This window comes from Chiloscyllium plagiosum, chromosome 17 (assembly GCF_004010195.1).
Source record: "Chiloscyllium plagiosum isolate BGI_BamShark_2017 chromosome 17, ASM401019v2, whole genome shotgun sequence".
In the NCBI taxonomy this organism is placed as follows: Eukaryota; Metazoa; Chordata; class Chondrichthyes; order Orectolobiformes; family Hemiscylliidae; genus Chiloscyllium; species Chiloscyllium plagiosum.
Window position 1 is genome coordinate 19,467,391 of NC_057726.1, and position 20,632 is coordinate 19,488,022.

Sequence of the window (20,632 nt, forward strand, 5' to 3'; positions counted from 1 at the left end):
AATAATGTTAAATAACATTTTGCACGCATTGCAGCAGAATTCCAATTCAGATGCAATGAATTAAAATATTTTTCCACTGTTTGTTTTTGTTTGTTTCTTTGTAAACTCCCTAGTTTCTACCCTTTCATTTCCAAGCTCCTCTTGGCAATAGATTGAATATTCAGCATTTGGTCTCATTCAGTTTGCACACTGATAATACACTTCACCTTAGAAAATAGAGGTCTATGTTTTTGAAAAGCAAAAGAATTGCTCATTTTTCCTTGAAAGATTAGGATGTCTAACTACTAACACCAAACACTACTTGCAAAATATACACAAGTGTTAGTAATTAGATTTGGACATCAGACTCTTTTTGTTTCACTGGCTAAATGGGTATTTTCTGATATAATACCTGTGACTTGTGCACACCATGGTAACTAATTATAAAGTTACAATTCCTGGCTGAATCTCTCCTATTTTTACACATCAAAAAAGAACGGTTCTGTATATAGAAATACAACATTAACTGTCTAATTTAACAGTCAAAATGCTGAATGGAAATATACCAGCAAAGTTTTTTGTCTGAATAATTTTGAAATATTGGTTATTAATTGTTAATACAGTAGCAAGTACATGATACCAGCAGGAGATTAGGCAAGTTTGTCAGTGTTAAAGCTATGCAATAATGTACCAGTAAACAGAAACTCTTGGGCAAGTTTGCATTTGTTATGAAAATAATTGTTGGCCAGTTCCTAAAAATTAGGTCCCTCCTTCTGTCCCCACTGACAATAAACAAAAGCTTCTCTTTATTTTCTCTCGCCAAGTTTCTCCCACTTCTCCTGAAAGCATTAATTTGCTCCTGGGCCAGAGTGTGATGAATACTGGCTTCTCTCCAGCACCCACCTTCCCTCAACCTATTGTATAGCTGAGTTACTGAAGTCTGCCTTGTGGATGCAGCTTTGGAGACCAAACAAAAAGCAGAAGAGGCCTCTCTTGAGAGGTGGACATGGGAAGCTTGACGGGGAGAGCGTATCTCCAGTTAGGGTGTGATGTGGCAGTAGATGTCATCAAGGTTTCTCTTGTTCTCAGTCATAATCTTATCTACCTTTGGTCAGGAGTAAAGTGTACAATCCTAGCCTCAGTGGAGGGGCAAGGGGCTATTCCAACCACAGGAGGTAATTTTAATCTTGACCACATCCACTTTGCACACCAGTATGAGGCCAAAATCTTTTCACTTTTATAAAAGACAATTGAAGTGCCTCATCTGATAAGTAAGAGCACAACGAACAACACAATATAAAATGGGGACTGGGTGTCAGTGTCGAGAGTGTGGTGCTGGAAAAGCACAGCAGGTCAGGCAGCATCTGAGGAGCAGGAGAATTGATGTTTCAGGTATAAGCCCTTCATCAGTAATTCCTGATGAAGGCCTTATGCCTGAAACGTCAATTCACCTGATCCTCGGATGCTACCTGACCTGCTGTGCTTTTCCAGCACCACACTCTCAACTCTGATCCTCACTTTCTCCTAGGGGCTGCGTGTCAGACCTTGCTGGTTATGTAGTTCGATCAGGTCTGATCCACTGAGAGAATGCAGGAATCCTTTACCTAATTAGTTGGTTTGATTATGTTTCCTTCCATTTGGATGTCACCTCATCTGTCCTCAGCAAAAATAAACTGAGAGCCCCATAGCCTCTCAATTCTGCTTTTACAGTTCATTCAATGCCAAAACAACTGTTAAAAAGTACCTGGCAGCTTAAAATGAAAGGTTCTGTTTAGAAACAAGCAGCTATTCATCGCAGAAGTGGATTACTCAAGCCAAAATCAACTGGATTAAAATTAGTAGACCAAAAATTATATTAATTTAAGATGAGTAGGGCGACATTGAAATCTTTTACTCAGAGCAAATACAAAAATAAATTGGAAACCACATAACATGATTTTAACTGTGTCAGTTCTTTTTCTCGTGGCCATATTTATGTATGAACTAAGGTAAATTGTAAACTCCTTTAGTAAACTAGATATTGAGTAGCCAATATAAAACTGCAGTGCTGCTTATTCCAATGTTTGAAAAAGTGAATCCTTTCTAAGAAATGTAGTACCCTAATAAATTGTTAGAATGTTCAACTCAAGTAAATTTATACTGAGAACAAAAAAGAAATAACTATAAATGATTACAGCTAGTAATGATTTTGGTTAATGTATTTTTAAAATTTCTATCTTCAGCACTTTGCACAAATGCTATACGGAATTTTCTATTCAAAAATTCTATTTGACTACATTGGTTGGTATAAAATGGTATCTTTTCTTTTTCTCATTCATTCATGGGATGTGGGTGTTTTTGGCTAGATCAGCATTTGTTGCCCAAAGAGCAGTTAAAAGTCAATCACATTGTTGCCAATCTGGACACTAGGTGAGAATGGCAGATTTCTTTCAAAGGATATTAGTGAACCAGATGGGTTTTTACAATAATCGACAGTAGTTAGCCTAATGGCAACCATTTATCTTTTTATTCCAGACTTTGATTGCATTAAAATTTCATCATTTTCCATCGTGGGATTCAAACCCAGGTACCCTACATTGGCCTGGGTTCTGAAATACTGGTTCAGCAAAATTACCACTATGCCACCACCTTCCCTATCCTCCTTCAATTAAACGTCCTTTTCTCTGTTCTGTTCTCTCATTTTGACACCCCCACATTGGTACGAAAGGGTTAGGTTTTTTGTCCCCAACAAGATAGATGGCCATTTCTCATTTTAAACATTAAATGTTTATTTTCATATCCCTGCTAGAGGCTTTAAGTTCTTCCATTTCACTTGTTTTCATTACCATGTTGTTTCAGGTTCGAACTTAGAGTCATAGAGTAACGTCTTTGAACCTGAATCTTTCCACATCCACCTTCTCTTAGGTGCTTCTGTTTCACATTTCCCCTCATTCTATTCACCCAAAGACATACTTTAACTAGGGCTTTAACTGAATTCTATGGGATGTCTTAATTCCCCACCACCCCATGTTCCCAAGGACAAAGTTGGTTAGGAACCCTTTTCACAAAAAAAGTCGTTGTGGCGTTAAATGGCTTTGGGTGAGCCTTTTGCCTGGGTATGAATTCCTAGTTTAAGGGTCCTATTGGCCATTTGATTGGCTGGCAGCTTGGTAGTTGCTGCAGCGCCAAGTTCAAACAGTGGCCACTGCTGGGACTTCAGGCAGAACCAAAGAAGAGGAAATTAAAAAGGCCAGACTGAAGGGTGGTTCAGGCCTTCAGTGAGGTGACAGTGAAAGGGTTTGTGGGAGGCTCAGTTTGAGAGTCATGGAGGATTACAGCTCAGAAAAAGGCCCTTCGGCTGATTGAGACTGCACCAATCACCTAACTATTTTAATTCCACTTTCCAACACTTAGCCAATTCCTGATGAACAGCCTACGCCCAAAACGTCGATTCTCCAGCTCCTTGGATGCTGCCTGACCTGCTGTGCTTTCCCAGCACCACACTCTTGACCATAGTCCTCTATGCCTAGGCATTGCAAGTGCCCATCTAAATACTTCTTAAATTATATGAAGGCTTCAGCCTTTACCACCCTCCACAGGCAGTGAGTTGCAGATTCCCAGCACCCTTTGGGTGGAAAAGACGATTTCCTCTTAACCCCTCTAAATATCTATCCATTACCTTAAATCTTTACCTCTTGGACATTGAACACTCCACCAAGGGGAGAAGTTCATTCCTTTCTACCCTGTCTATGCTCCTCATATTTTAGACATTGCAATCATGTCCGCCCACCTCAGTCTCCTCTGCTCCAAGGAAAGTAACCACAGTCTATTCAATGAGAGGTCAGGGTTGGGAGAATATCTTTGGTGGACAACGGGCCCAAATGTCAGAACCAGCTTACTGAGTAAAACTGCCAGATCCTGACCCAGGTGTAATAGTGGCAGGGCAATATGAGGCACTTAAGTGACCATTAATTGGATACTTAAGGGGTTCAATGAGCCCAAGGGTGAGTGGGCCACTCTATACCTCCAACACCACCGCCAACGCACCCTCAAATAATGGGACACAGTTTAAAGGCATTGGAAGGTTTGCAAGCAGGCTGCAGATTGCATTTTCCAAGCCGCCCCCATCCCAGCTTCAAACACGCGAGCTGATGGCCGTTCAATCCTTTTGGTAATGTTTGCAGCCACACTGATGGCTCAACCACACTAACTCAGGGTCCCCTGCTGTTTTAATGGAACAGAATATACAGCTCTGCAAAAAGTAAGTGGACACTCATCTCCACTCAAACACCCCTTATGAAAGAAAACAAAGATTATTTTTGGGATAACCAGGAGCAAATTCCTTTAGCTGATCCACATTATTGGGAGCAGTGCAACAGTCTTATATACCTTTGTAGCAGAGATTGTTTTTACAGCCGCCGCCATAGCTGGGTGGACACTCCGAGCATGGCCGACCATGTCTATAGGGAGCTTCTCCAATCCAATTTCCCCTGGTGAGTTAAAAACAGAGAAAAATTCAGTTTAATCCATTACCAGTTCAGATGAAAATAAAGCTAGTTGATGCACATGTGTTTCCTTGATTCTTAAATGAAAGAGTTAATAACCAAATACAGGGTCCAAACCTGTGCATAGTCCTGAGCAAGAATAGTCATGTCATGCAATATGAGGCAGTGCTCCAACCATCAAAGTGATAGATGGGAATGGGACAGAAGAGAGACCTCTTATTTCTCGTTGCTTTAAGACGTGGTTCAAGGTGACAGGAGGACGAGGATCTTACTGACTATCTCCTAATTGCTGCACTTGTCCAAGTGAAGAAATGAGTCTATGTCAGAATGTAAAGAGAGGGCAGCTGCTCCCAAGGGTTCTCTTCCTTCCCCTGCAATGACTCATGCTGAGTTCTAAGTCCAGATCAGCGGCACTCTGATACCTTACCCAAATGGCTATTGGTTCTGGCAATGTTGCAGGTCATTCCGCCATGTAAAGTACCACTTTAAAAACCAATCTGGCTGTTTGCCAATCTAAACATATGCAAATTTTCAAGCAATGTGACTGAAATGTTAATGGATCCCTAACTGATTTCCAGCTCCCTAACATGCTGAAGCTAATGTGTGCATTCCCTCCATCAGTGTAAGTATACCATGCACTCTAGCAATTCAAGGAAGTGACTTAGTACCATTGTCTCAAGAGAAATTGAGGATGCATAAAAATTCTCATAACCTCATAGACGTTTACAGAACAGAAGGAGGTCATTCAGTCCATCATGTCATTGCCAGCCAATAAATATCTGACTACACTAATCCCATTTTCCAGTTCTTGGCTCATAGCTCTGGAGGTTATGGCAACACAAGTAAATTTCTAAATAGTTCTTAGATGTTACAAGAGTTTCTGACTTAGCTTCTGACTTTGGCAATAAGTTCCAGAATCCCAACTGGGTGAAAAGGCTTCTCCTCACCTCTCCTCTTAATGCCTATTTCTTATTGCCTTCATATCCATCCTATCTGTGCTCCTCATAATCTTACACATTTCTATCAGGTGTCCCTTCTCAACCTTTGCTGCTCTAAGGAAAGCAAACATATCCTATCCAATCTATTCTCACAGTCAGACCCTCCAGCCCAGGCAACATCCTGGTAAATCTCCTCTGCACCCTCTCTAATGTAATCACATCTTACTTATAATGCAGTGATCAGAACTGCACTCAAGACGTCAGTTGTGGCCGAATCAGCATTTTATAAAGTTCCCCGTAACCTCTTGCATTCAATGTTTTATCTAATAAAGGCAAGTATCCTATCTGCCTTAACAACCTTATCGACCTACCCTGCTACTTTCAGAGATCTGTGGATATGAACACCAAGGTACCTCTGATTTTTCCGACTTTCTTACCTTCATAGTATAATCCCTTGCCTTATTAGCCCTTACCAAGTGCACTACCTCACACTTTTCCAGATTGGAACTTATTTTACACCATCTGACTGGACCATTGATATCGTTATGCAGTTTATGGTTGTCCCACTTGCTATTTATTATCCTACAAGTTGTTGTGTCATCTACAAACTCTCTACATTAAGCACATTAATGCACATGACAAACTGCAAGGGCATCAGCACTGAATCCTGCTGAACCGCACGGAAACAGACTTCCAGTCACATGAACATCCCTGTACCATCACAGTCCACTTCCTGCCCATCAGCCAATTTTGAAACCAAATTATATTTTGCCTTGAGTCTCATGGGTTATCACTTTCTTAATCAGTCTGCATGAGGGACATCCTCAAAAGTTTTACGAAGGGCCATATAAACCATATCAAATGCATTATCCTCTTCTATATGCCTTGTTGCATCCTTGAAAGCTTCAATCAAATTTGTCAAACATGACATTCCCTTGACAAATCCCCATGACAGCTTTGTCTTCATTGCAAATTCCTGCCTTGCCACCAATGCTCACATCCCAGGAATAGTTAAAAAATGTATGCCACCACAAGGATTATGATAAGGGTTTTTCCCCTCGCATGTTTCTCTGACCAGGTAGGTCAAGCACTGTAAAGCACATGCATAATTCATTAAGAATAAATAAATTTTAATTACTTACTTAAATAAAAATGTATTTGCCAATTTCATTTTACAAGTAACGCAAATGTTAGAAAACTTCCTAGAATTCCATATTACAATTCCAGTTATCAACTAAATAGCAATAAACCAAAGTAAATGATATGATGTTCAACAGCTTACTTTGGTGAATAATTGCAGACTAAGTAGACAGCATTCTCCCAAATTTCTCCCCATACGTTCATTCTTCCACAGACATTGATGGCACAGCCAACTCTATTCGTTGTTGCCCACACCAACTAAAAATAAATACAAAATGAATGTTAAACAAAGCACCAAGCTTTAAGCACATCTTGTGCACAGAATACGGCTGAACTGCTAACCAAGTGAAAATAAACACTGGTAACTTTATTGTTTTGATTTGAAAAAGGAAACGCAACTTGGTTGACTAGCTTCGCTCATTTAAGACGTGAGTTTGATTTAGAAGCTTGCAAAGTAATCAACAATGTACAATCTCTACTAAGGGATGATCATAGGAGGAAATGGAGTTGAGGGTCAGTAAGAGTACAAAGTACACACACGGGTTTAAGAAAGACAAAACACTGAATTATCCTTTGATAGAGGGCCAAGTTGGAAGATAACTGAATGGTTAGTGGTCAGATCTGAGAATGTATGGTCTGCAGCTGTTGTCTGCAGCTGGTCCAGATAGTGGATAGGTGAAATACAAAGGCAGATGATCTGATGAAATCTTAGTTATGAAGTGAGCAAAGATATAGCTGATGGTAAGGAACAATAACTTTTAGACGATGCATATGAATAATATATACAGGTCATTCTGCTACAATGCATTTTTCGTCAACATGAATTGGTTATAACACAATTGACGAATTGTGGACATTGTTTGGATAACACAAACTGTATACTGAACAGGTGTGGCAATTTTCTACAGTGATATCCTACAGTGAGACTTTCCATAGTGCGATTTTTTTATAGCGCAAGGTTTTAGAGGAACACACTGTTGTGTTATAGCAGACTGACTTATATATCAATGTTCGTAGACTTGGAACATCACATTACAACTGCCCAAACCTCCTTTATTTAAAATTAAAGAAGAAAGTTCCCGTGGCAAACTTAGTTTAAAAAACTTGACAACTGCAAAACATGCTTTCATCACTGCCTCGAGGGACATTCAGAAAAAGTGTCATTTTAAAATTTAATATCCAGTTCTGGAGGAAACTGCTTTGTGAAATTTACTTTAAGTGACAGTAAATGTCAAGTCCATGTTCTTTGGAACAGTGCACTTGTCTAAAAGTCTGTGGTAGGTTTCACCTTAGAGTGGGATATTGTGGTGATTAACGTATCATTCACTCTAATAAAGGTTATTTAGCCACTCAAAAACCTGGCACTAAATTAACAAGTTAAAAGTAATTTTGCAAACCAGAATGCTGTCTGGACACAGCACCAAGTAAAGGATTCTACGTGCTTTCTCTTACAACCTGACCCAGACAGCTTCCATCAGATCACCTGAATTTCAGTATTTCCTCTTCACTTTCTGATGGTCTGTACCTTATTTTGTGCTGATAATAGCTATTCCACATAGTGCTACCAGTGCTTGCAAATCACTTACTTTGCCCCAAGTACTTCAAATCAGTAACAGACAATATCATAATTAACAAATGTATTATACGCATATATGCACAAAAATATTAGAACAACATTACACAGTATTTACAGCACTCACATTCACCAACTTCTGTAAGCCAATCAAACTTGCACATTAACAGAAAGCTTCTTAGTCAACTGTCCATAAACATTAATGTTGTTAAAAATATATTTTTGAGGCTTCTAATGTAATGTAATCCATAAATGATCCCAATCAGAATAGATAAACATTTTCCTTTTCACAATAATAATTCTGTAAAACATGTGTTTTGTTTTGTGTATTTGTTTTCAAATGTATTCTCAAACTTGGGCATTTCACTTACTTGTGTGTAGTGGGTGCACATTGAACCAGAACATCTTTCAGGGCACCAAGGATTGCATTCATGTGCATATGGGTATGTGTAATCTTTGACTTCGTCATACCATGCCTGCACATGGGAAGCTGGAGACCGATATCTGAAACAACAGAGGCACAAATCTGTCACACCTATCACTTGCAAGTCATACTGCTGGTCAATAATTCACAAATACCTATTTAATACCACGCAAACATCTTCAAGTTATGAGAATATAGGAAATAAGAGCAGGAATAGGTCATGTAACCCTTTGAAACTGTCCTACCATTCAGTAAGATCATGTTTTATCTGATCATAGCCTCAAACAACTTTACTGCCTGTTCCAAATAACCCTTGTTTTGCCTATAGTTCACAAATCTGTTTATCTCAGCTTTAAATGCATTCAAAGATTCAGGTTGCATGGCTCTCTGATGTAGAGAATTCCAAAGATTTACAACTCTTTGCGAGAGGAAATTCCTCATCTCCAATTGATTTCCGATGGTATTGTATATGATGAGTCATGGTTAAGTCGAACTTTCAAATGAATTAGAATTGAAGTGCAGAGTATAGTTTGAAGAGGGAAGGTGCAAGAAAAATTGAGTGCCCCATTTAAAGTCTTAAATTGTGTCTTTAATTTTGTAACTAAATAATAACATAAAATCCAAATTATAATGAGCAAATTTTGCAGCAATTTTGATTCATATTAGACCTGAAGAACTGAAAAGCAAAATTGAGAGTCTACAATTTCATACTGATGATTACAGAATGACCTATTTACGCAAAGCATATTCATTGTAAAAGGGAGAATTTATAAGTTCATGCAAAAGCAAGATTTTTAATATGCCAATTGTTGATCATATGTTGTGTAACAGATAGGAAGTCAGAAAATACAGGCCCTTGCTTACCTGTCTCTTATTTTGTTTTAATCTTAGGGTTTGAGAATGTATTGACCATTTCTCCTTGCCTTGAATTATTTATAGCAGATACAAAAGGCAGTATCTTGTTGGGAACCATGTTGAGATTGTAGTTATATCTAATCTGAGCCAGTTAAGGATGATGGAACTTATAGCAATTCCAACATTTTAATAATTCTTCTAGCATTCAAATTCTTAACTGTAAATAATAATGTTTAATTGAAATTATATTATCTCAATTACTAGTCCAGCAACATAATCCATTCCCAGCCCAATCTTCTGCTTCTTTCTCTCTTCTTCTCTTGTTTCTTTCACTCTACATCTCTACTTCACTTTCTGTTCTTGATTTCCTTCTTTCTTTTATGATCAACGGTGATGGATGTTGGGGCCTTGGGGTGTGTCAAGGAAATGAGCAACCGTAGGTGCAAACTACTTGTGGACTGGGATTTGAGAGACGCTATGCTCTTCAGCAACTCCCTTTCCCTTCCCTTCACCAATCATTCGTGTTTGTGTTTCCATTGTGTCTCACCCACCATCATTTGATCACCTTAGTTTTCCTTCCTGTCACTCTCTCATCTCTTTGCCTTTGATCGACACAATCTGCCTCATGTAACTTCCCTTTTTGGTGCCCACTATGAATGCTCTTATGAGGAACCCTCCATTTAAACCTTACCCTCTCCAATCCTGACAGAAATAGCCAGAAACCAGTGATCTCCTTTTTCATCTTATTTGTTTTCTTCACTATAGCTGTATTTGATCTCACAAATCAACTTACTTAGTGACTTCCCTCTCTGACTGGCATTAATAGTTTCAAACATGGTAACACTTTAACAGTTACACAAACAAGTGAAAACGATTTACAGCATCTTTTCTAATGTCGGAAAATATAGATGTTGGCTTCAACAAAGAACAAAAAACAATACAGCACAGGAACAGGGCCTTCAGCCCACCGACCCATTTTGTCTTTCCAGATTATAACTGTCTTCACTGACACTTCACAATAATTGTTTCTTTTTGCAAAGATTAGCATAACGAGATATGGCTTGGTACCCAATATTGCTAATTTTTTCTCACTTATTTTATAACAACAAGCTCCATTCCTCAGTTTAAGACATTGAATCCAAAACAAAAGCTACAGCTGGAATGCAGTCATTATTCTGATTGTCTCACTCACAATCCTTGTTTTAAAAAGAAACATCCAATATAAGATTTCTTCTTTTCTCAAGGCTGGTGGCATATAAGGCAAACAAAGCTTGTTTCTATTTCCATAGCTTGCTTTTCCTGAAACTAATCACTGGTCTGTCACCAGAGGCATTACTCCACACCAAATACGGCTAACCAAGAGTAACATCTACTCTTACTGCCAGCACTTGGCACATCAGCAGGACTTACAGGCTGATAATGGACCTATTTGGTCATGTTATGACAGCACCTTCCATGGCCATCAACAATTCTTGTGGGATTTGAACTGGGAGCTTCTGGGCCAGAGATAGAGTTCCTCCAGCTGTATTGCAAGACTGTCCCTGGTTTTTCAAAAAAGCAAGAGGCCAAAAAATGCTGGAAACTGAGGGGAAATGATCCAACAATGCATTGTAGGAATTTGGGTACATTGTAAATTAAGTTGCAATGATTCAAATAGCAGTATCAAATCTCTGGTCAAAAATATCAAATCCAATGCTAAGCTTTTAGGAGAAATTGAGGTTTTCAATAAAATCTCAAATGATGACATATTGGGAAATTAATTGTTTTAATTATTTATTAAGATCTTTATTTTAGGGATTAATATTTTCAATGACTATAAAAGACGTTTCAAATGAAAATTATTCAGAAAGCATTTTGTTTAATTTGTGAGGCAAAGCCACCAGCTGGGCAGATGGTGCAGGTACAGGAATATGAACTTAGGTTGGAGAAACCTATTACAAATGTGGATATAGAAAGTTATCTATTATGGTTAGATATAAAAGCAAAAGTGTAACAATGTGTACAACTTGGTAGAAATTATGGGCATTATGTAACTGATCTAAAATGATTTCTACTTAAACGGCAAATGTTTATGGCAATTTGGGATGCCATGTGGTGAAGTTGGTTGAAGCAGAAGCAGTGCAGGTTGAGGAGCTGTGGGAAATGTAAAACTAAGGTGTTACTCTGCCACCACTGGATGAGGGATTTCATTACAGAATTACAAGCTCATGTTTGCAGTTTTCATTATGAATGCTGACACAAAAATATGCAGTGTTACAGAACCAGCTGACAAAACATGTACAGTTTCGATGGCAGGAAGTGTATATGGACATTAGTTTTCTTAAAATAATGCAGAGCAACAACTGATCCCAGTACAAAAATCATCAATAGGAAACTGCAGAGAGAAATTTCTCTCATATTAACTCTCCCAAATTAACGTGGGGTTTTTGTCTGTTTCTTTGTTTGACCCAGGAGTTCTCATAATTTTGCTGGGCAAGTGTAAACATAGCAACATAGAAAATGGAAACAGGAGTAGAATATTCAGCCCTTTGAGCCTGTTCTGCCATTCAATATGATTGTGGATGATCATCCAACTCAACTGCCTGTTCCCATTTTTCTCCATTATCCTTTGATCCCTTTAGCCCCAAGTGTGATATCTAACTTCTTCTTGAAATTATACAAGGTTTTGACCTTGACTGCTTTTTGTGCCAGTGAATTCCACATACTCACTACTCACTGGGTGAAGAAATTTTCTTCATCTCAGTCTTAAATAGTCTGCCCTGTATCCTTAGACTGTGACCCCTGGTTGTAGACTGCCCCATCATCATATGTTCATCCTGTCATCCCAGGAATCAGTCTGGTAAACCTTTGCTGCACTCCCTTTATAACAAAATCTGCACACAATATTCCAGGCGTGATGCAAATAGTGTTAGACAATTTGGGTGCGTTGACCGTAAGCTCAGACAGCATCCGAGGAGCAGGAGAATTGACATTTCAGGCATAAGCCCTTCATCAGGAATGAGGCTTGTTGGTTGGGGCGGGGGGGGGAGCTGTGAGAAAAATAGGAGGGGTGAGGCTGGGGTGAAGGTAGCTGAGATATCAATAGGTAGATGAAGGTAAGGAGAAGGTGATAGGTTGGAGAGGAGGATGGAGGGGATAGGTGGGAAGGAAGATGAACAGGTAGGACCATTCCAAGAGGGTGGTGCCAAGTCTTTGACTCTGCTCTCCAACATCTGCAGTCGTCACTTTCTCCTGACCATAAGATCAGATCCACTATCCTAACAAACATCCTGTATTGTTCTTGGATTGATCCAAACTTTAAAATATGGTATCTGTGTTCGGAAATAAGTACAATACAATGAACCTGTGTAAGAGCTTACCTTCCCCAGTGTACTGCGAGGTTCTGACCTATTGACTTGATCAGATGGGAAGGACCATGGTCCCAAACGCATTGCTGAGCCCAGCTCTCAGCAGACTGTTCCAATTCATAATCCCATTCCTAAAAAGCAACACACATAGCATTAAATAATACCAGACAAATAACAATTTATTCTGTGTCAGGAATAGCACCTTGAGTTAAAACATTCCATATAACAGCCCATCTTTAAGTTTTACTACAGACTTCTACATGGACTGTTCAATCATTCCCTCTTCAGTGCAGTAATAATGATTGACAGCCATCTGAATTAAAAGTTGAAAATGTAACTCCCAGAGTGATGATGTTACAAATTTAGGTTCCTACTACCAGATTAAAGATCCCTTTTTCTGTTGCATTCATTTTGTGTCTCATTTACCTAAAACTCCAGTTTTAAGAATTTTAAGATTACATTTTGTTGGTAAGGGAAAGCAGGAATAAGAGGAGTTTGCAGGCACGTTTGAATATTTAGAATCAAAATGACTAGTTTTCTCAATTAACAGTTCTGAAAATAACTGCATTACTAGACAAGTACTTATCAATTTTCTGTTTTTTTAAATGTATTACCTACTCCTAATTTCTACACATTATTTAAAGTCCTGCCCACAGTTAACTTGAAATAGTCACAACAGGAAAATATATGTTCCGGAAGATGGAAATCACAAACATTGAAACAATGTTGTAAAAAAGTGATTTAGTGGCTGTTTCTTCTAGAAGCCAATAAACAAAAACGTTCCTTCACATTTTCCTCAACATGTAGTCTGCTACCTTTACATCATCCTCAGGCTGGACAAATCAAACACATCAATGTGATGCTTACATTCATATTTATAGCGAGGATGGAGCCAGTCTCCTGTAAGGTACAGGGCAAAGCCAAGTTCAACTTTGCATGGAACATGTCAAAAAAGTGAGTGCATGGAGCATCCCAAGACCAAGCAGAAATACTTGGAGCAGCCCATGTCAATTTTCTGGAATGATTGATAAAAGCCAGAAATGACAGTAGCAATGCAGTTTTTTTCCTGTGACATCTGTCCAAGGTGCTTTCTGTTTAAAGTTGTCAATTTGAAAAGTTCCTTCCCCCAGTTGAGTATCCCATGATGGTGAAAGTTCTGGCAGGGCTTCCTAAAGTGGGGATGGAAACCCAAAAAGGGTAACATTTTCAGGGCTATTAGTTTCAGGACAGGAGTAGCTGCCAATGGAGCTCTGACTGAGTTATAGCACCTGTGTTTGGTGCGAACAGATAGCCCCATTCCTTACACAGGATCCCCTGCTGTCTCTCCACACAGTTCTCCCTTTGGGATTACAACAATTCCCATGCCTCCAAATAAGATCCCAGATTTAAACATGTTGGGAAGCACTGATCTCTGACACCTACTCACCATGTATTCCATGTTGGAGGATGATGGATAGACCTCTCCCCTCAGGTGGTTGTGAAGTTGCAAAATCTCATCTTTGTCAATTTGGGAGATGGATCTCTTGGCCCTGGAGTGGAAATGTTTGAGCAAATGTTCGAAATGCGTGGCATTAAGCACACTCCGGCAGCTCGAGTCTTGCACCAAGGCTATTAATGTAGCAACTAGGATCCAGGAGTGGCAAGGACTCATGTCTTGAGGAATGATCGGTCTCAAACAACGGACTAAAGCCAAACACCTAATGGGCTCGGTCTGGAATAGTAATAAAAAATGTCAGACTCATTGGCTGTTAAAATAATTGGGCATACATTTCAGGGAATACTTGGCCGCTGTGTTAATTCTTTGAAGAGTTATTCTACGGCTCTAAAACTATTCGTGAGTAAGTACTGATGCTGAAAGATAAATGACTAAAATACTGAATATAAATATATAATTATCTTGGCTCTAAGAGCTGAATGCTTCACAGTGCAAATTCAAACGCAGCAATGACGTTAAGGCACAGGGTAAACTGGAGTCTTTGCTACTTCAGCTGTTTGGACATGACTGGATCAGAAACGAGAGTGCCACGCGATCATGTCAATGAAACAGTCAATTCCAGCGACTCGATTAAAGATTATTTTGTTCATCTTTGATGAACGCGTCTCTGATCTCGTCTATCAGCCGGAATCAGTTTGGCCCTCCAGCCTCCCTGTGATCCAGAGAACGGTTCCCGGCAGATAGAGGTAAAAACAATGACTGCAGATGCTGGAAACCAGATTCTGGATCAGTGGTGCTGGAAGAGCACAGCAGTTCAGGCACCATCCGAGGACAGGCAAAATCGACGTTTCGGGCAAAAGCCCTTCATCAGGAATAATGCCGAGTGCCGAGTGTGGGAAAGGTGTCTCCCGGAGTGAACCGCCTGGACATCCAGAGAACGGCCACGGGCGACGCCTGGGGAGGTCAGAGCAACTTTAAACTCTGAACCCAGAACTTAACCCTGAAGGAGTGTGGAAACCTTTCGCGTCCGGGAATGTTTCAGTAAATAATGCCAAACAATTCCGCAGATGTTTACGTTCTGCCTAAAACAAGAACATTTTCGGATTGTAAACTAACAGCACACCCCCTTCCCCAACCACACACACACACACAATTACTCACCTTGCAACAAGTCCAAGTGTGGACCAGGGGCAGAGGGAAAGTAAGAGCAGTAAAAAAAAACCTTTACTTTCTTGCGCCGCCTCAAATTCGCTGCTAAGTGTGTTCCTTTGAAGCGGAGCTGGGCTGTTCTGGGTCAGTTTGCAGGGGTCTGCTCCTTACTGTGGATGTCTGTCTCCCAGCCGGACAGTGAAGCTCAGGTCGACAGCGCCTCTCTCCGTCTCTCCAGAAGCCGGTCGCTGAATTTATATATTTCTACTTGGGGGCAGGACGGGGGTAAAAGCCAGGCTGGTCACATCCTGTAAAATGATGTTGTCTCCAGACCTGCCTCTGACGCAGCTTGAAGTGACAAGCCGACTCTGATGCAGATCGAGTTTGCAAACATCTGTTGTCTTAAGTTCAGACTTTTTTCTTTCTCTCTGTCTGCTTCATTGCATCCATTCACATGTTTCACTGATGATGCTGCAGGTTTGCAAAACAAAAATAGCACACAAAATCGCGCCTTTTAGCTTCAATGTGGGCAGTCGCAGGCTTTCCCCAGCAGGTATTGCATTGAGTTCCTGAAGTAGACAGGGAATTGGTAAGCAGAACTAAATAAAAACCGGAAGAACTGCGGATGCTGTAAACCAGAAACATTGGGGAGCTGTACTGCCTGTCCTCTTTACCCGCTGGTCTGTCCTCCCTGCCCAGGGGCGAACTCACTGCCGATGCAAACACTTTCAACCCCATTAGTCTGAGCTTGGGGAGAAAGGAGGCATTGAACACTGCAGCTAAATCAATTCAACAGAGAAAAAAAAATCAGCCGCGCACTTTCACAATAAATGGCTTGAAATGAAGAATAGGTGTCTTTTTTCTCAGGTGTTCCCAGGAAGGGTCGACACTGAACGTAACTCTTGATTTCTCTCCACACATGCTGGCAGACCTGCTGAGCTTTTCTAGCAATTGCTGTTTTTGTATTTTTACTAACATGATTTTCATCCAATAATGCAACTGAGAGCAGGGGATTCCTTTGAATCGCACTGCATTGTAAATATAATTTATTAGTATTTATCCAGGTTTAGTGCACTGGAAATTGTGGTTCCGTTTCAGTAATGAGGTGGTCTTTACATTTTGACAGAGACAATTTTTAAAGGAATTTCAAATGCTCAAGTCTGCAGAGTACCCCCAGATGCAGGGGTTAACAATACCTACATCAGTCAGCATGAAGGGACTAGGAGAGAAAACGTTTTGCACAGGGATCGACTTAAATGATCTTACGGCTAATTCACAGCGCCCCTTATCCCAAGGTGATATTTGGAAATTTAATATCATGTTTTACAACAGCAAACGGATGGTCAACTTGAAGTTTTACTGTTAGATTTAAGTTATAATTTCCTTAAAATGCGAAGTTGTTTCTTTTTCAAACTTTCACATTTACATTTATAACGCCATGTCTCTGCATCTATCATTAAAAGAACGACTTCACAAATCTTTCGGTCTTTCTCCATTTATTCAGAGGTACAGTACTGCGATGAATAAAGCGTAAAGTATTGATGTCTTATAGAAACAAGTTAAAACTGAAATAATCATCTGTTTCGTGATATGTTGCCTGAAATAATTATGCGTGGGTAAGGTTACATTTGGATCGAAAATGTACAGTCGGACAAGCCATATCGGTGGATGAGGTACTTGGAGTCCGTCAATAGTTTTGTTGAAGTAACTCTACAAGTTTCTGTTGGGGTGCCCTCTAGCGATAAATTCACGCTTTAAACTGGAACTTTGAAAATAAGTCAAAAGTTTTTCTGGTTGACTGACATTGTAATTGCAAACACACAGACGCCAGGAAAATGGTTCATGTGGAATAGTTGATCTGCTTTCCCAATCACAGAGAAACTTCCATGAAAGGGTGGCACATTGTCTAGGATGGTTGCCTCACATTACCAGGGAAAAGCAGGAGGCTGGAAGAACACAGCAAGCCAGGCATGTCAGACGGTGGAGGAGTCGCCGTTTCGGGTGTAACCCTTCTTCAGTCCGAATGCTGCCTGGCTTGCTGTGTTCTTCCAGCCTCCTACCTGTCTACTTTGGATTTCAGCATCTGCAGTTTTTTAAATCTCTCACAGCACCAGAGAACCAGGTTCGATTCCACATTCAGGGGGACCGTGTGCAGTTTGCCCATTCTCTCTGTGCCTGTGTGGGTTTCCTCTGGGTGCGCTAGTTTCCTCCCACAGTCCAAAGATGTGTGAGCTAGGTGGATTAGCCATACTAAATTGAGCATAACATGCAGGCTAGATGGATTAGCCACAAGAAATATAGAGATTTGGATACTCTTCAGAGAGTCAGTGTGAACTCGATGGGCCGAATGGCCTGCTTCCATACTATAGAGATTCTATGATACTAAGCTGAGGTTCTGAGACAGGGAAAACACAGATTGTTTAATTGGGTTCACATCGGTTTTAACTATACTGGGTATTGTAATGCCAAAGGGCACACACACAAATCAGAAGTACTATTTAACATTATCATGTCGGGCTCTGGGCAGCAAGCAGGTAAGTCCAGTGAATCGTGTAGTTATTTTAAAGATAATACAGACATGACAGGTCCAAATAAGAACCATATCAGACTTGTAACATTAACTCTGTTTCTTGCCCCACAGATGTTGCCAAACCTGTTGAGCTTCTGCAACACTTTTTGTGTTTATATTGTAGGTCTACTTGTGTGTTACAAGGCTCTGGGAATCTCTGAATAGTTAGTCTGTTGTACTTATTATCTCAATCCGCTGCCCTAAGTGGAGTTATTTGTTTTGTACTTTAACAAGATTTTGCCCACGATTTATCTCTGATTATTACAGACTTAAATTGACAAAATCAAGCTAATATAACACATGAATTAGAAGCAGGTGGAGGCCTTTCAGCCCTTCAAACTTGTATGACCATTCTATACCATTATGGTTGATCTGACTGTAGCCTTAAATCCACTTTTCTACCCCCGATACACAGAAACCAGGGGCAGGAGTTGACCCTTCAAGTCTGCTTCACCGTCCAATATGATCATCGCTGACTAATTCAGTGCCCTGTTCCTGCTTTATTCCCCGTACCTTTTGATCTCTTTCGCCCTAAGAATTATGTCAAACTCCTCCTTGAAAATATTCAATGTTTTGACCTCAACTGCTTTCTATGGCAGAGAACACCATAAGCTCACCACTCTCTTAGTGAAGAAAGTTCTCCACAGTTAATTCCTAAATAGACTACCTCACATACTTAGACCATGACCCTTGGTTCTGGACTCAACGATCATCAGGAACATCTTTCTAAAGATACCCTTCCAAAAACTTGGGCTACCTCTGTCTTAAAAATATTCAGTGCTCCTACCTCCACCGTTCTCTGGCATAAAGAATTCCACAGATTCTCAACTTGCTGAGAGAAAAGAATTCTCTTTGGCACTGTCTTCAGTGGGATACCCATTATGTTAAAATTATGTTCTTTAGTTCTAGCTTTCCTATAAGGGTCAGCACCTTCTCAGCAGTCACCCTATCAAGTTCTCACAGGATCTTACCAATGCCAGCAAGATCATCTTTAATTCTCCTCAAAACATATCTTTGTGACAATTGAAAGAATAAAGAAATCCACTATTTATAAAACTGTTTATGTAAGTACTAAAAGTGAATAATTAGGCAGGAAGTCTCAATATGTGGATCTTTAAAATCTTGAAACTTCTTATAAGATTCAAAATATTTGATTTTTTAGACTAGGACTGTTTTATTTTATAAATTATACTTATATTGCGATTCATTGGGAAAATATGACTATCCCCAACTTTAGCAAAAGCCCAATTGCACATTACCATACTCCTCTTTTTTCCTTTTCTTAATCATCTATGTAGACTTTTCTCAATATTAACATGGTCATTGTGACATTCTCTAACTTTAGTAATTCAGCATGGTCACAATGCTTTGCATAAACATTCTCCAATTCCCTGTCCTAAATTTCTTGCATTAAGTTCTTGCCGTCTTCTATGAGACATTTCAAGATTAGAAAACACTTTTTTTGTCTACTGTGTCTCATCCTTTCGTATGTATAAATATCTCTGACAGGCCTCATTTCGAATGGGTGATTCATGGACTTATTGCAAAGCCCAGATACATGCCAGTGATCAATTCAAACTACTTACTATGCAACTAGTGTCCTACACAGGGGCATCAGCGATGACATATTTCAGCTATAGACCTAACCTTTCAAGATTATGACTGGAAGATCCTACTGGCCCCACAGGGACCAGATCAAATTAAAATTTAAACTGTTGACCTATGTATAACTTCCACACAATTCACAGTACGTGGACGCCTATAATTATTATAATGACTTGCAACATGTAGCATAATTTTGTGCAATTTTAGATAATGCAGAAATAAATCAGGTTCCATCAAAATCTTTAGTTCAATCTTCAAATAGCTGATAACTTATGTCTTCAGTAACATTTTCCAAATCCTGTTCCTATACATTCATATCCAGCTCCCTCTTTGTAAAGTGCTTTTGCATGTTCTATTTTAGTAAAGGTGCTCTTTGGTAATGAAGATGGTAGCCATGATGGTGGTACAGTAGCTCAGTAGTTCGCACTGCTGCCTGCCAGTGCCAGAGACCTGGGTTCAATCCCTGCCTCAGGCGACTGACTGTGTGGACTTTACACATTGTCCCTGTGTCTGCATGGGTTTCCTCCAGGTGCTCCAGTTTCCTCCCACAATGCAAAGAAATGCAGGTCAGGTGAATTGACCACATCAAATTGCCCATAGGTCATTAGTCAGGGGTAAATATAGGATAGGGGAATGGGTCTGGATGGGTTATTCTTTAGAGGGTCGGTGTGGACTTGTTGGGCCGAAGGGCCTGTTTCCATACTGTAGGGAATCTAATCTAAAAAAATGTGGAGATGCCAGGGGTGGACAAATGTTGCACGACATAAGATTATAGTCCAACAGGTTTATTTAAAATCACAAGCTTTCAGAGCACTGCTCTTCGTCAGGTGAAGGAACAAAGGAGAAATGCTCTGAAAGCTTGTGATTTTAAATAAACATTTTGGACCATAACCCAGTGTTATGTGATTTCTGACTTGGCAGTGAAGTATTGGTATGAATTACCAAAACAGAAGAAGTTATAAACCAGATTATTTTGTATTTTACTCAGTTCAAGTTCTCAGTTTAGTGTTGCCCCTGCCTACTAAGTTATAAAATTCTAAATTAAAAGTTATAAATCCTGGGTTTTGAGGAAGAGTCACTGGACCCGAAATATTAACTCTGATCTCTCTCCACAGATGCTGCCAGATTTGCTGA

The 20,632-nt window shown here is 39.8% G+C and overlaps 1 protein-coding gene across 1 annotated transcript in view; it reads right to left on the reverse strand.

The window, feature by feature from the left end:
- crispld2 (cysteine-rich secretory protein LCCL domain containing 2) overlaps positions 1-15,801 on the reverse strand; it is a 42,017-nt gene extending 26,216 nt beyond the window's left edge. The window contains exons 1-6 of the mRNA XM_043706635.1: positions 15,337-15,801; positions 14,167-14,451; positions 12,753-12,871; positions 8,486-8,618; positions 6,684-6,799; positions 4,348-4,448 (exon numbers count right to left, since the gene is read on the reverse strand). Coding sequence (XP_043562570.1) covers positions 4,348-4,448; positions 6,684-6,799; positions 8,486-8,618; positions 12,753-12,871; positions 14,167-14,391 — 694 coding nt within the window. The 5' untranslated portion in view covers positions 14,392-14,451; positions 15,337-15,801. The remainder of the gene's footprint in view (positions 1-4,347; positions 4,449-6,683; positions 6,800-8,485; positions 8,619-12,752; positions 12,872-14,166; positions 14,452-15,336) is intronic.
- Positions 15,802-20,632: the final 4,831 nt, after the last annotated feature.